This window comes from Lipotes vexillifer, unplaced genomic scaffold (assembly GCF_000442215.2).
Source record: "Lipotes vexillifer unplaced genomic scaffold, Lipotes_vexillifer_v1.1 scaffold1028, whole genome shotgun sequence".
Classification (NCBI taxonomy): domain Eukaryota; kingdom Metazoa; phylum Chordata; class Mammalia; order Artiodactyla; family Lipotidae; genus Lipotes; species Lipotes vexillifer.
In genome coordinates, this window is record NW_006779287.1 from 442,713 (window position 1) to 456,023 (window position 13,311).

The 13,311-nt window shown below is 38.4% G+C and overlaps 1 protein-coding gene across 1 annotated transcript in view; it reads left to right on the top strand.

Moving 5' to 3' along the window:
• Nucleotides 1-13,311, top strand: part of FBXL17 (F-box and leucine rich repeat protein 17) — a 487,979-nt gene that overhangs the window by 161,442 nt on the left and 313,226 nt on the right. The window contains exon 6 of the mRNA XM_007452559.1: nt 8,681-8,811. Coding sequence (XP_007452621.1) covers nt 8,681-8,811 — 131 coding nt within the window. The remainder of the gene's footprint in view (nt 1-8,680; nt 8,812-13,311) is intronic.

A 13,311-nucleotide genomic window follows, 5' to 3' on the forward strand; every position in this document is an offset into this window, starting at 1 on the left:
TTTGCGTTACACGGGCCTCTCACTGCTGTGGCCTCTCCTGCCGTGGAGCACAGTCTCCGGACGCGCAGGCCCAGCGGCCATGGCCCACGGGCCCAGCCACTCCGTGGCATGTGGGATCCTCCCGGACCGGGGCACGAACCCGTGTCCCCTGCATCGGCAGGCAGACACTCAACCACTGCGCCACCAGGGAAGCCCGAGGCTGAGCTTTTAAAATTATTTTTACACTTTCAGTAACTGGATTTAAATATCAGTTGCTCTGCAGTAGGGAAGTGGTTCCTTGTCCAGGCTGGCATCAACTGGGTATCTTTTTCAGAAATAGGAATGGTTAGCCTTACCCCAAGCCAATTAAATCAGAACCTCTAAGGATGGGACCTGGTCATTAGTGTTTTTTAAAAGTTTCCCCATATGATCCTAATGTGCAGCCAAGGTTAGAGCCACGTGCTCAGGAACGTTTAAATAAGTATGAATGAATGAATGAAAGTGCACCACAACTACTGCACCAGAGATGCAGATTTGGACCAGCTCAAGCATTAGGTTTGGATGTCAGATGTTTGCAATGAGAGCTTGGTCCTGAGCAGCACAGCGCAGGGAGGGCTGGTCGGGGAGGAGGAAGGGAAGGGGAAAGGGAAGGTGAGTAGATGGAGAAAACAAAGAGGGGACTCCCAAGTAGCTGTAGCAGGAAGGAAAGTTTGTTCCCCTGGTCTCTTGGCAGCTGTTGCCAATTGACAATTTCTTTCTAAAAGGCATGGTTCTGTTGTGGGCTGCCTAGTTAGTAATTTGTGTTAAGGCAGGTATATTATATTTTAAGACTCACTAATTTTTCCTCTCTCTGAAAGTAATCAGAAAATGAGCTCAGTTTTAAATAATGAATACAGGTCTCTGAGCACAATGAGAATAACTTCTCAAAACTTGGAGAAAGAGATTTGAGCTATTTTAACTTAAGATGTCAGGGAATAGTAGGTATGGAGAGTGAACGGCTTTGATACGCAAGCTCTGGGATTCCTTTCTGCAGTTGAAATGTTTTTGTTTTCCTGAAGGTTTCAGAGAAGGTGGGAGATATGATCAGAGTTATTTAAGGAATATTTATCTGACTGGTTATGTGGCAAGAAGGAGTTGGAAGGGATAGCTCTGAAGAGAAGCAGTGAGTAAAGTGTCCTAGAAAGCAAAACAGAGCATGAATAAAATGGTGAAAGATGTCAGATCCAGTAGGAGAATGGCAGAACCAACCAGGCCTTGGATTTGGAAATAAAGCAGAGACAGCATCCCATTGTGATTAAGAAGGCAGTGGTTGGAAAGAGCACATAAAGAAGGAGCCAGAGAATTAACATGGTAGCTATTGTGGATGTGATAAGCATTCCAGACCCTGGAAGTCCTATTTTCATGGTTAGAATTAGAAATTTTTATTGTCTCTGCCAGGTTCTCAGGCTATTTAAAAGCTTTCAGTTATACCCTGAGTGTCTCAGTTCTTTGAGGTGCTGGGAAGGATTTGCCTGATGTCCTATAGGTGACTTATCTAGCTTTCATTACTCTCTCCATACTCGAGTACCAGCCTTAACCAAGCTGAGGTTCAGCCTAGTTGATGAGCAGAAGGGATGCCCCTCGCTCTCTCCTTTGTCCAACCAAGTTCTTCTCTAAATGTAGATAACAGAACCTGTCGAGGTGCGGAAGCCTTCCTGTGCTCAGGGACAGAAATTCCCTCTCTGCCCCTTTCCATTCCCAGCAGTCTCAGTTTCTTTACTATTATTTTTAGTCTTGCCATGCACAACCCATACTATAGCCCCCTCCCTTTCTCCTTGTATCTCCCTCCCTGTCCTTAATAGGTGGCTCTCCCCACTTTCTTATAAATGCCTTTCTCTGACCCCTCTATTTCCCTGTGCTTTTGGTCTCTCCCATGATCCCCATCTTGGCAGCCTGACAGGTGATTGGCAGGTGAGTGTGTGTTGCTGATCTACGGCCCCAGCAGCCTGTCTTAACCCTTGACTTTGCTCCCTAAAGATTACAACGAATTGCTTTGAAACTCAGTCACAATGAAGCCAACATCCACAGGGCTGGCAAGAAGTAATTTAGGTACTAGTTGACATTTGAACATATTTAACTATACAGAAGTTTTTATTCTTTTCAAAAATTATCTCCTCCAACTGGCTTCACGTAAATTATCCTCGTTAGTCTGAAACAGTGGAACATCCCTGCTGCCTTTGCCAAGGTACTGTGAGTCCTCTTATGCTGCTTCATCCCCTTTAGTCAACCTGCACAATTGAGGATTTTGTTTCATTTTTTACTTTTCCAGAGTCTTAACAAAATTTGGAAGCTATTTGAGGTCTTTTTATAATCCTCCAAGTCTGTGTTTCCTAGGTAACATTTTAGTGTCTCATTTTATTCTTAAGTACATCCACAGCCATACAATCATTGACTAATTTTAGCCTTTAACCTGAATTGGCTATAAGTAATATTTTTTCGCAATAAAAGCAGTATTAAACTGAAAGTTGATTACCTGCATTCTACATTCTGACTTGAATTTCTTTTAAAATACCTTACGAAGCTGTTTAAAAATTGGAATGAAGCATTTAAAAGATCCTGGTGGTATGGCTTTGCTTATTCAAATCCTCTGTTATTTGTGTAACCCAAGACTACCAGTGAATTTGTAAGGGAAAGTAAGTTTAATTAAAATGTCAGTTTCCTAAATGTAATTATTTGTTTATGAAGGATTATTTTAGGTAGGTTTTTATGAAACACCGGAGGGTACTATTATGAAATTCCCATAGCAAGGGAGGGAATATGATGAATTTGACAGAGCTCTTTGTGGGGTTCTGAATAAAAATGCCACGCCCCTTAGAGGTGCTCCGTATGTGTTGTATATTGATGCCGGTTACCAGGAATTAGCCTCCTGGAACTGCCTTTGGATAATGTCATATTTCAAGTTGAACTGGCCAGTGTGGTCATAGGGAAGGTGACACAAGCATAGTCAGTGACTGTCAGCTCATGAAAAATGAGCCTTAATTGAATCCGAGGGCAAAACACTCTTCAAGATCTCAATAGAAAGCTGACATGTGAGAGCCAAAGTAAACCTGTTTCCTCATGTTTGAGTCTGTGCTCCATTGGAAGAGAAAGAATGCTCCGTTTATGGACAATAATTACAGGGCAGTATCAGCCACAAGTGGCCCGGTGTCATCATCTGACCCACCTTGAACTGATGAATGGGCATGGATGTAGGATTTCTGAAAGCTCAGGAGTCAATGAACTAGAATTAGAATTTTATCACATGTAGATAGTTTCTGGAATTGTTACTTCTTGCTATTCCATTAGTTCTACAAGATATCTTTGGGTTTTCCTAAGTCTGAAAAATAGTTTAGATTTGCCATCGACTCTCTGCCTATTATCAGCACTTAAATAAGTTATTCAAACCTCTTTGGTCCTCAGTTACCTTCCCTAATATGAGGGGACCGATATGGCACAAATAAAGTTTTCTTTCCTACAGAACTTTATTGTATCCTCCCACTGGGTCCTGGTCAAGGAAGTAATTTTTTTTTGTTGTTGTTGTGGTAAAATGTACATAACAAAAGTTTACCTTTGTAACCATTTTTAAGTGTACAGTTCAGTGGTGTTAAGTACATTCACAGTGTTGTGACGAGATATTTTACAGTGAAGGAAGCTAAGAGATAAAGTCATAATTCACATAGAAACTTTGTGCCAGAAGCTATGCTAGACCCCAGAATATGCATGTATAGGAGATACTTATGTGGCTGGATAGAATTTTTATGATTTTCATCTTTGTAGTGAGTATAATACAGTATATTTGGGAAAATAAAGTGATGCTGTGTGTGTATTATACGTGGCTATATTTAATAACAGTTCACATATGCATGTGGTTACATGTAGCGAAATTCATCCTCAACATTCATAGGTTTAATGGTCATGCTTCAAAATATTTTCTAGCAGCTCTGTGGGTCCATTTCATGTATTTCTGGTTTGGCTGTGGTACAGGCATGAGGCTTCTGTCAGGACATGAGCTCAGCAAGCCGCCCAGTACCTGCAACTCACAGAGGCTACTTCATTCTTTACATGTTCCCAGAACAGTAGTGATGAAAATTTTGGGGGTGTTGGGATCAAAAATACCCTGTAAAGAAAGCTAACTATAAAAATAATGTGGCTTTAGAAAATGGTGATTTTTTAATTGAGGTATAGTTGACAATATTATATTAGTTTATGGTGTACAAGAGTGATTCAAAATTTTTATAGATTATACTCCATTTAGAGTCATAAGAAATGGTGATTTTTATATAGAAAATAGAAATACGGGGTACATTACTGAGGGGAACATTAAGAGGGATATCAAATTTAACAGTGATTTTGATCCTTGACATGTATAAGTTCATCTTTGCTTAATCAAGAATAAGAAAACTTGACCAGTGAAACCATTTTAGCTACTAGTTTAGCTCTCATGCAAAATCTTGTGAAAAATAAAAGTTTAGTGAAAGCGAAAAGACAGTTACCTTGTGGTATTAAGATATGTATAGGAAATATGTGACTGTTCTCAGAATATGAATTGAAAGCCAGGAGCTGTGCAAACATTTTCATAAAGGATTTCCATTAAACTCATCTTTCCATGATTGAAGACTGGTTTGAGAAATTTAGTTCCCCAATGTGGAGCTAATAAGAGTGACCACGTCAGAGTTGCTTGTCTTCCCAGGAAGTGTTTTCTTGACCACTGAAGATACACCTAGAGAGAAGGCTGAATGGAGCAAGCATCTCCCTCTAAGCTTTTGTGAACATACGTATCTAAAGAAGGGCAGTGAGCCTCAGAGTTTAAAGTGGCTAAGGATATTGCCCCTTGTCTTAAGAGAAACCTGACTTCTCTTCGAGTATACAGAGTCCCCTATAGCTCTTCTGTATTGATTTTCTATTGCTGTACAAAAAATTACCGTAGACTTAGCATCTTAAAACCACATATATTTATCATCTTGCTATATCCATGGGTCAGAAGTCCAGATGCTGCAACTTGGTTTTTCCAGAGTCTCACAAGGTCACAGTCAAGGTGTCAGTTGGGGTTGCATCTCTTTCTAGAGTTTAGATCCTCTTACAAGCTCATGTATTTGTTGGAGGAATTCAGTTCCTTGTAGTTATAGGACTGAGGTCTGCATTTTCTTTCTAGCCGTCAGTCAGGGACTGCTCTCGGTCTTGAGGGTCTTAGCCACATGGTCTTCTCACAGGGCCTTTCACAGTCCCTCTCAAAACGTGGTTGCTCACTTCTCCAAGGCCAGCAGGAGAATCTCTCTTACCTCTAGACCCTCTGTCAGAGCTCAACTGATTAGGCCAGGACCATCCAGGATACTGTCTTTTGATTAATTCAGTGTTTAATTGGTCAGGGATCTTAATTATAGCTGCAAAATCCTTTTACTTTTCCTTATAAGGTCCTGCCCACACTCAAGGTCAGCGATTATGTTAGGGCATGGGTCCTTGGGGTCATTTTAGAATTTTACCTACCATACCTGTTTATTTTCTCACTGTGTTTCTCAAGGTCAGAAAATGGAGGCAGGATCCTCTTTGCTCTCCATGGCTGCTTCCAGACCATTGCTCTTCCAACATTTGTGAAAAATAACAACAACAAATACAACTAACAAAATATCGAGACTTTGAGACTTGTTCCATTTGGCATTACCATTGTCTCTCCTGTTTTATTGCAGTCTTCTCTGTACTCCTTGTGTCTCCTGCTCTTTCATAAACGACATGGGTACTGGCCTCACAACCTTGTACTTTGCTCCAAGCCTAGCTGTTATTCTGGATGATTTCTGTTTCCATCACCACATGGAGATACGTCAGGAGTTGGGAGGGAAGAAAGCATAGCAAGGAGCATGTGCATCAGCCCTTTGATTCTTTAAATGACTTTAATGATGTCTGAAAGATTATTAGAAACTTATTTTGCTATCTGTTTTGTATTTTATATAGTCTTTTGGTTATTGTTCCTTTAGGTACTTCAAAACATTTTTGTGGTTTTGTTTAATACCAGCCTACCTTATTTGTGGTAGGTAGAGAGGTAAAGGATAGGAATCAGGTGCCATGTCTGGGGTATAAAGCTAGAGCCCAAGCAGCCCACCTATGGGCTCTGGGCGTGGTGTTGGCTATAGCTCTCAGACAGTGGAGTGAGGAGACCCTTGAGGAAGGGGAAGCAGCGAGTCAGCCCAGGTTCTGACTGGTCAACTGTATGGAGCTGCTGAGATAGCCAGAGCAGTCTGTCATTTTGTTTGTTTTTGTTTCTTGTTTTGTTTGTTTAACAAAGGTGAGTCTGTTCCCTTTCATTATGCTTTGGTTGCCAAGTACCAACAATGTTCTGATGTGGTAAAGCCTCAGTCCATGGTAACTTGAGGAAGAACTTTGTCCAACTCATTTCTTCTTGCCTGGGCCTGCCTCCGTTCTCTCGTGTTGTCCTGAGTCCCACACTGGACGGCGACTTCTTGGAACATCTGACCTGAGAGGCTAATTGCAGAGAGGTTTTCCTGAATCTCGCGCTGAAGCCTCAGAATTCAGCCTTAGTGACAGAGGCTTGCTGTCTCAACTAGAAAGCGTTCCCTACTGTTGTGACCTTTTCACATTTCATCCTCTTAGCCATCCCTGTTTCTCTCCATAGCCCTGCAACATACATCAGAGCAGTGGGCAGGGACTCTGCATGAAGCCTTTCTGTGAGCTGAGGTGGGGAGGAGGGTGTGCGTGCTGCCTGGCAGACCCAGTTCTCCACAGCTGCTCTGTCCAACACTGTAGCCACTGGCCACAGATATAAAAAGTAAATGCAAACTAAACAACATTAAATAAGATAAAAAAAATTCAGGTCAGGCTTCCCTGGTGGCACAGTGGTTGAGAGTTCCACCTGCCGATGCAGGGGACACGGGTTCGTGCCCCAGTCCGGGAAGATCCCACATGCCGTGGAGCAGCTGGGCCCGTGAGCCATGGCCGCTGAGCCTGCGCGTCTGGGGCCTGTGCTCCGCAACGGGAGAGGCCACAACAGTGAGAGGCACGCGTACCGCAAAAAAAAAAAAAAAAAAAAAAAAATTCAGGTCCTTCCTCACACTAGTCGCGTCTCAAGTGCTCAGTAGCCACGTGTGACTAGTGGTTACCATATTCAACAGCAGAATTAGAGAACACTTCCATCATTGCAGAAAGTTCTCTGGGATGGTGCTCCTTTAGAGTGTTTCTTTCCCTTTTGTCCTACAGCAGCGGCAATACCAGTGTCTTCTCTTCTCTTGGGGTCGAAGCTCGCCTCACTCACTGCTCTTACGCCTGCAAGTCAGCTTCATGCAGGAATTACCTTCTTCCACTACAGCAGGACTTGAGGGTGCCCTAGAGAAGACTGCCATCTCCTGGAGGGCTCCCTGATGGTGCTGGAAAGGCCATGTACTAGTTTTCTGTTGCTGTAACAAATTACTGCACACTTAGCAGCTTAAAACAGCACAAATTTGTTATCTCATAGTTTATTAGAAGATCACCATAGGTTTCATCAGACTAAAATCATCCACCTTGTATTCTTTTCTGGAAGATCGAGAGGAGAATCTGTTTTCTTGCTCCGTCAGGTTTTTGAGGAAATTCAGTTCCCTAAGGTTGTAGGTCTGAAGTCCAGATTTCTTACTGGCTGTTAGCTCTAGAAGTTGCCCACATTCCTTGACTCCTGGCCCTTTTCCTCCAGACACAAAGCCAGTAAAGGCAGGTTGAATCCCTTTCACAATTCAAATGTCCTCTGCATCTTCCTCCTTCGCATCTCTCTGACTTTAGCTGGGAGCGGTTCTCTGCTTATAAGGACTCACGTGACTAGATTGGGCCTACCCTGGGTAGTCTCCTCATCTCAAAATCCGTAACTTTAATCACATCTGCAAAGTCTCTTTTTCCATATGAGGTAGCATATTAGGGCATAGATATCCTTGGGAGGGGTGTTATTTGGTCTACCACATGCTTCCATATTAATTCTTTGCATGTTATTAAGCAAAAATAGCTTATTTGAGATACAGTTTATTTGAAGAGGATAATTAAGATCCTACCATCTTTGTGTAAATGATATTATTAATTTTCCTTGGAGAAAACATCAGGGGAAGACAGGAAACATCAAGAAAGGAGTAGAGAAAGTGAACAAATAGGGAAGGTGGTACATGGAGAAAATCTTTACTTCTTAAACAATGTTTTATATTGTTTTTCACATAGTGGAACATACAACCCATAATACTGCAATTCGGAGTACATTGATAAAATATCACCAAGATATCTCTGAATTAACCACTTACTCATATTTTATCTTTAAAAAAAAAAAGAGAAAACCTATACAAAAGTGGCATTATAATCACAAAGATAGATATCTGAAATGGAACAATGTTAAAGAAAATAAGCCTATCAAATTGTGGGTAATTAATGTGAGAGATTTAACAGCTTTCCCACCTATTAGATTGCTAACTTTTTTGATTTTTATGATGACTCAATAAATCTATTTGATTTTAATGTTTGTTGCCATTCATTTGTTCATCATAGATTTCTGACCTCATTTCTAATTTAGTATTAAAATATTATGTAACCATTTAAGTTTAATCAAATGATTCTAGACTGTTGTCTATTGTACAGTGATACTCTATAATAAACTATATTTATAGTTTTTGAGGATGAATGTAGTATTTCTATTTCTCATCTTTCATTTTATTTATCTCATTAGCTAAGAAACCTTTCCAGCTTGGACCTACGTCATATCACTGAACTGGATAATGAAACCGTGATGGAAATTGTCAAGAGGTGCAAAAATCTAAGCTCTCTCAATCTCTGCCTGAACTGGATCATAAATGACAGGTAACCATTGTAACATCTTAAAAATACTTTTCCATAGGGAAACATGTGCTCTATGTACCAAGTACTGATTATCATTATAATAAGGCATGTCTACTTTAAGGAAAACGTGATAAAGCCATGACTTTTAAAATAGATATGTTTAAGTTCTGAAAACCATTTAGAAGTATACTTTTAACCCATCCATTGCTTATATTTGCAACAAGGTTTTTATGTGCTAAGACTCAAATGTTTGCCTGAACAGTTATAATAATAGAAGTCTATTGAATTTTCTCTTTGTTACCCATCCAAGACATATTGTTTATTTGTCACTTTAATATTTTTGCAACTTTTGTGTTAATTTTACTTTTCACTTATCAAGGAAAATGGTTCTGAGAAACTGTTTCAAACATTATGCATTCAGATCCTTTTTCAAGGATGACATTTTGTTTTCTGTATAAATAGAATTTGTTTTGAAAATGAAAGTCATGTGGACAGTTTAATATGTAGTGTAAAAATGTGTAAAATGTGTAGTTTTTTAAAACAAACAATGGTAAACCAGTTTTTCTCTGAAATATTTAATGAAGGAAATAAAAAGATGCAAGAACCCTTGAAAATAGATTTCTTTATAATGAAAACAGCAGCAGAGTTAGCACTACTCTACTACTGCTGATTAGTTTAGGTGGGTTCTTAAATATAAGCGTGAGATAAGATTCTTGCCCAGTAACTTTTCAAGAATAAATTTTTAAAAAAAGTTAGGCCACCAAAAATATTTTGCTTTCAAAATAGAAAGCACTATTTCAGCTATAATTAGAACCTATTTAGATGTAAATATTTTTCACAAATTAGAGCAGAGGTTTATTAAGTTTGTGTCAGATAATGCTTTAAATTCAATACACTTCCCCCTTTCACTTTTAATTTCCTTTTATACTTTTAACAATAAAATCGTGTAGACTACATTTTCCCCAAGTATGGTAAATTCTAGTGACTTTTTTATTTTTTTTTTGCGGTACGCGGGCCTCTCACTGCTGTGGCCTCTCCCGTTGCGGAGCACAGGGTCCGGATGCGCAGGCTCAGCGGCCATGGCTCACGGGCCCAGCTGCTCCGCGGCATGTGGGATCCTCCCGGACCGGGGCACAAAACCATGTCCCCTGCATCGGCAGGCGGACTCTCAACCACTGTGCCACCAGGGAAGCCCTCTAGTGACATTTTTATAAATTACCCTGCATTGCTCTTTAAATTATGTGATCGCTTTTGACTTAGCTCTTTCTTAGTAAAATTTTTCTTGAAAAATTTACTAATCCAGAATTGGCCCATGGTCATCATTTATAAAAGGTGTTTATTGTTTTTGAGTAACAGTCACTATGTGAGGTGGATCAAAATCTAAAGAAAATTGATGAAAATTTTAAAAATTAAATTATTCTCTATAATCATATTTGCCTACATAGCCAATTATGTGGCAACTTAAAAATAATCTTTTAAGTGTTTTTCATAATAACTAATAAAATAAAGTACATGAAAAACATCATCCTGTGGTTTAGGTGTTTAGCATTAGCTTAATATTGAGGTAAACTTCTTGGTAATGCTTCAGGTTGAAAGGTGAAAACTATTTGTGCCACAGTATGGTTATGAAGACGATTGCCTTTCATTGCACAACAGTTTTCTATGTCCATGCATAGAAGACTCAGTACTTGGAGCCTACAGAGGTAAATTAGATGCAGTCCATATAGGATTATAAGGGCTATCTGCTTGGTAAACATTTTGCTTAGGTTTGTATTATTTACACAAAGATATTCAGAGATTTCTCATCTTTTAGCTCTTCAAATGCTTATTTAGCCATAACTGGGTATTTACAAATGAAAAAGTGGGCAGCCCTCACCTTCTCTTAGGTTCCATCTACTCAGATCTCTTGCTATTTCAGTCATTTTTTTCCTAATTATAATGGTCATTTGGTGTTTGATCCTAAATACCTGTGCTGTAGAGATTTATTTGCAAGGAATGAAAGTGTATTTTTATGTTTTTAATGGAAAAGTTTGGATTAATTGAGAAAACATGCATTTTAATGAGACTGAGCGGTAGAGTTTTAAAGATCAGACTCTTTTAGGTTTTAATTACACTGCTTGCACTTATCCTGTGTACTGTAATAGGAGTTTCAAACATTAAAACCCACTTTGTAGTATCATCTAAATTACTCAGCTCATTGTTCTTGCCATACTCTATCACTAAGCTAAGTAATATTTGTAATTATATTGGTATAAATCTAGGACTTCCCATCAGACTTAATTATAATTTCAGCACTTAGCCGAGATGGGTTAGTAACCTTTCATATAGAGGACACTGGAATGCACTAATGCATTTAGCCTATCAATTAGCGTCTGTTTTACATTTGTTCATTATTATTATCCTCTAGTAAATCAGGAGGCATTTATTAACCCCCTACTAAATACTTGGTGCTGTGTCTCAGACTGTGGAGCACTGAGTCCCTGCTGCTCTCAGAAGGTTTTCTCTTTAGGGGACATAAGACTTAATGCGTGAGATAATAGTGAGCCTTGTAAAGATAGAGGGGAGGAAGGTAACCTTTACTACCCAGGTAATTGATAGGCACTTTACGTGTGTTCTCATTTAATCCTTTCAACATCTTTTGTCAGCGGAAGGTCATACTATTCCTATTAAATTTAGCCCATTTGTTTGACTTTTCTTTGGCTTTTCCAGTTGTATGTATTTTCCATCTTTGCTGCAGTAAAAACTGGATAGGGACAAACAAAAAAAAGCAAATGGCTGATGAGTCAATTTCCATTTCATAGCTAGGTTCACATACAATTGACATTTATATGTAACATTCTTAGTTTTTTTTAGACTAATCTCATTATCTTCTTTCGTAATAAAGTTACAATAGAAACTTTAGATACTATTTTAAACTTAATACCTGTGAAAAGGATCTATGTTTAATGCTGCTAGGTTTAATAAAGGATTCCTCACATGAAGATACACTTTGATACTCTTCCCAAATCTTTAGATATAAGATTTATGCTGGATTTTAAAAGATTTTATCAATAAACTTTTTTTGAAGCTCAAAATTTAAAAATATTTAGTAATTGAAGGCCTTTACTGTTAAGCTCATGAAACCTTTTAGCATTCTGTGGTTCTTGAAATTGATCTGTGTGACTAAGACATGCTGTTCTTTATCTTTGTTTTCTAAAAGGACTTTTTGTGTTTAGAGAGTTAAACGGCGTGATATTTTCTTGTATTCAGAAGGATGGTCTTAGTAGTCATTTGACATTTACCATTGCTTTTGAGTACAAATCAAATCCAAGTGGTTTATGAAAAGACGACCCTGACTATTTCTATCAATGATTTAAATTAAACATCTGGTTATTATGTCTCCTCTACTCTCTCTGACTGTAAGTTTATTGGAATGTTTACTTGTATTTGATATAAATCCTTTGTTATTTCACATTCAATTTGGTCTTCATTGTTTTTGTATGTTTGGTATAGAGTCCAGAAGCAGCATGCTTTGAATGTAAAAAAAAGATATATAAAAACGTGAATGGTTCTGAGCATCTTTATAGTAATATGCCTATAATGGCTTTTTTTTTTTGTCAAGAAGAATTAAGTGAAATCTAATTTATTTTAATAGATCTTTATGGAAGCTCTTTTAAATATTTACATTGGCTACCAAAGAGAGAATTAATCTCCCTAATTTCAATTTTTAACATTAGTCCTGAAAATAAAATTTGATCATATAATATATATACCCATTATCTAATATATGATTCTTTCATTGACAGTTGACCATGCTTGCTCATGAATTAGGAAAACAGTAGAAGATAACAATATAAGAGAAGTGAAAGATTCTCTAGCATCCGTCAGCTAAAGTCACAAAACAGCAAAAGTCAGGCTGGTTGTTAAAGCCAGTTATGCTGCCAACTAGTTGAACTTGCCTAGCTAGAGATTTATTCTTTGAATTTGCAGTTTAAAACAAAATTGAATGTATAAGTTTGTTGAACATGGATAACTAAGGATACCTTCTTTAAGGAGTTAATTTGCTGTATGAATCTTATATTTATGTAAAGGCAGCTGTTGCATCAGTGGACAGTCTAAAATTTGAGGACTTTTAAACCTGAGACTGTTGCAACCAGTTTCTTTCAAGTATAAAATAACGTTTACAATATGTTACTCTTTAGAATAACTTGTGTTTAGAATAGTAACTATAAATATCTTCTCTTTAAGTAAAACTTTTGAATACCATCATTTTGAAATTGCAAACTGGTGGGCTCAGCTGAGTCCGGTCCACAAAGCTGTTTTGTTTGGCCTATACTATATTTTAAAAATTGAATTAGTTACCAACTTAAAAAAATTGGGGTAGTTCACATAAAAATTCTGAATTTTGGCCTTCTCTTGGGAAAGTTTCAAATCTAGCAACATTGGACCCACATTTTCTCATGTCAACAGTTTTTCTAGGATGAGTAATGGGCTTTTCTCGTTGGCCATTCTCCAATTTCTCTACTATTCCCACCCAGCATG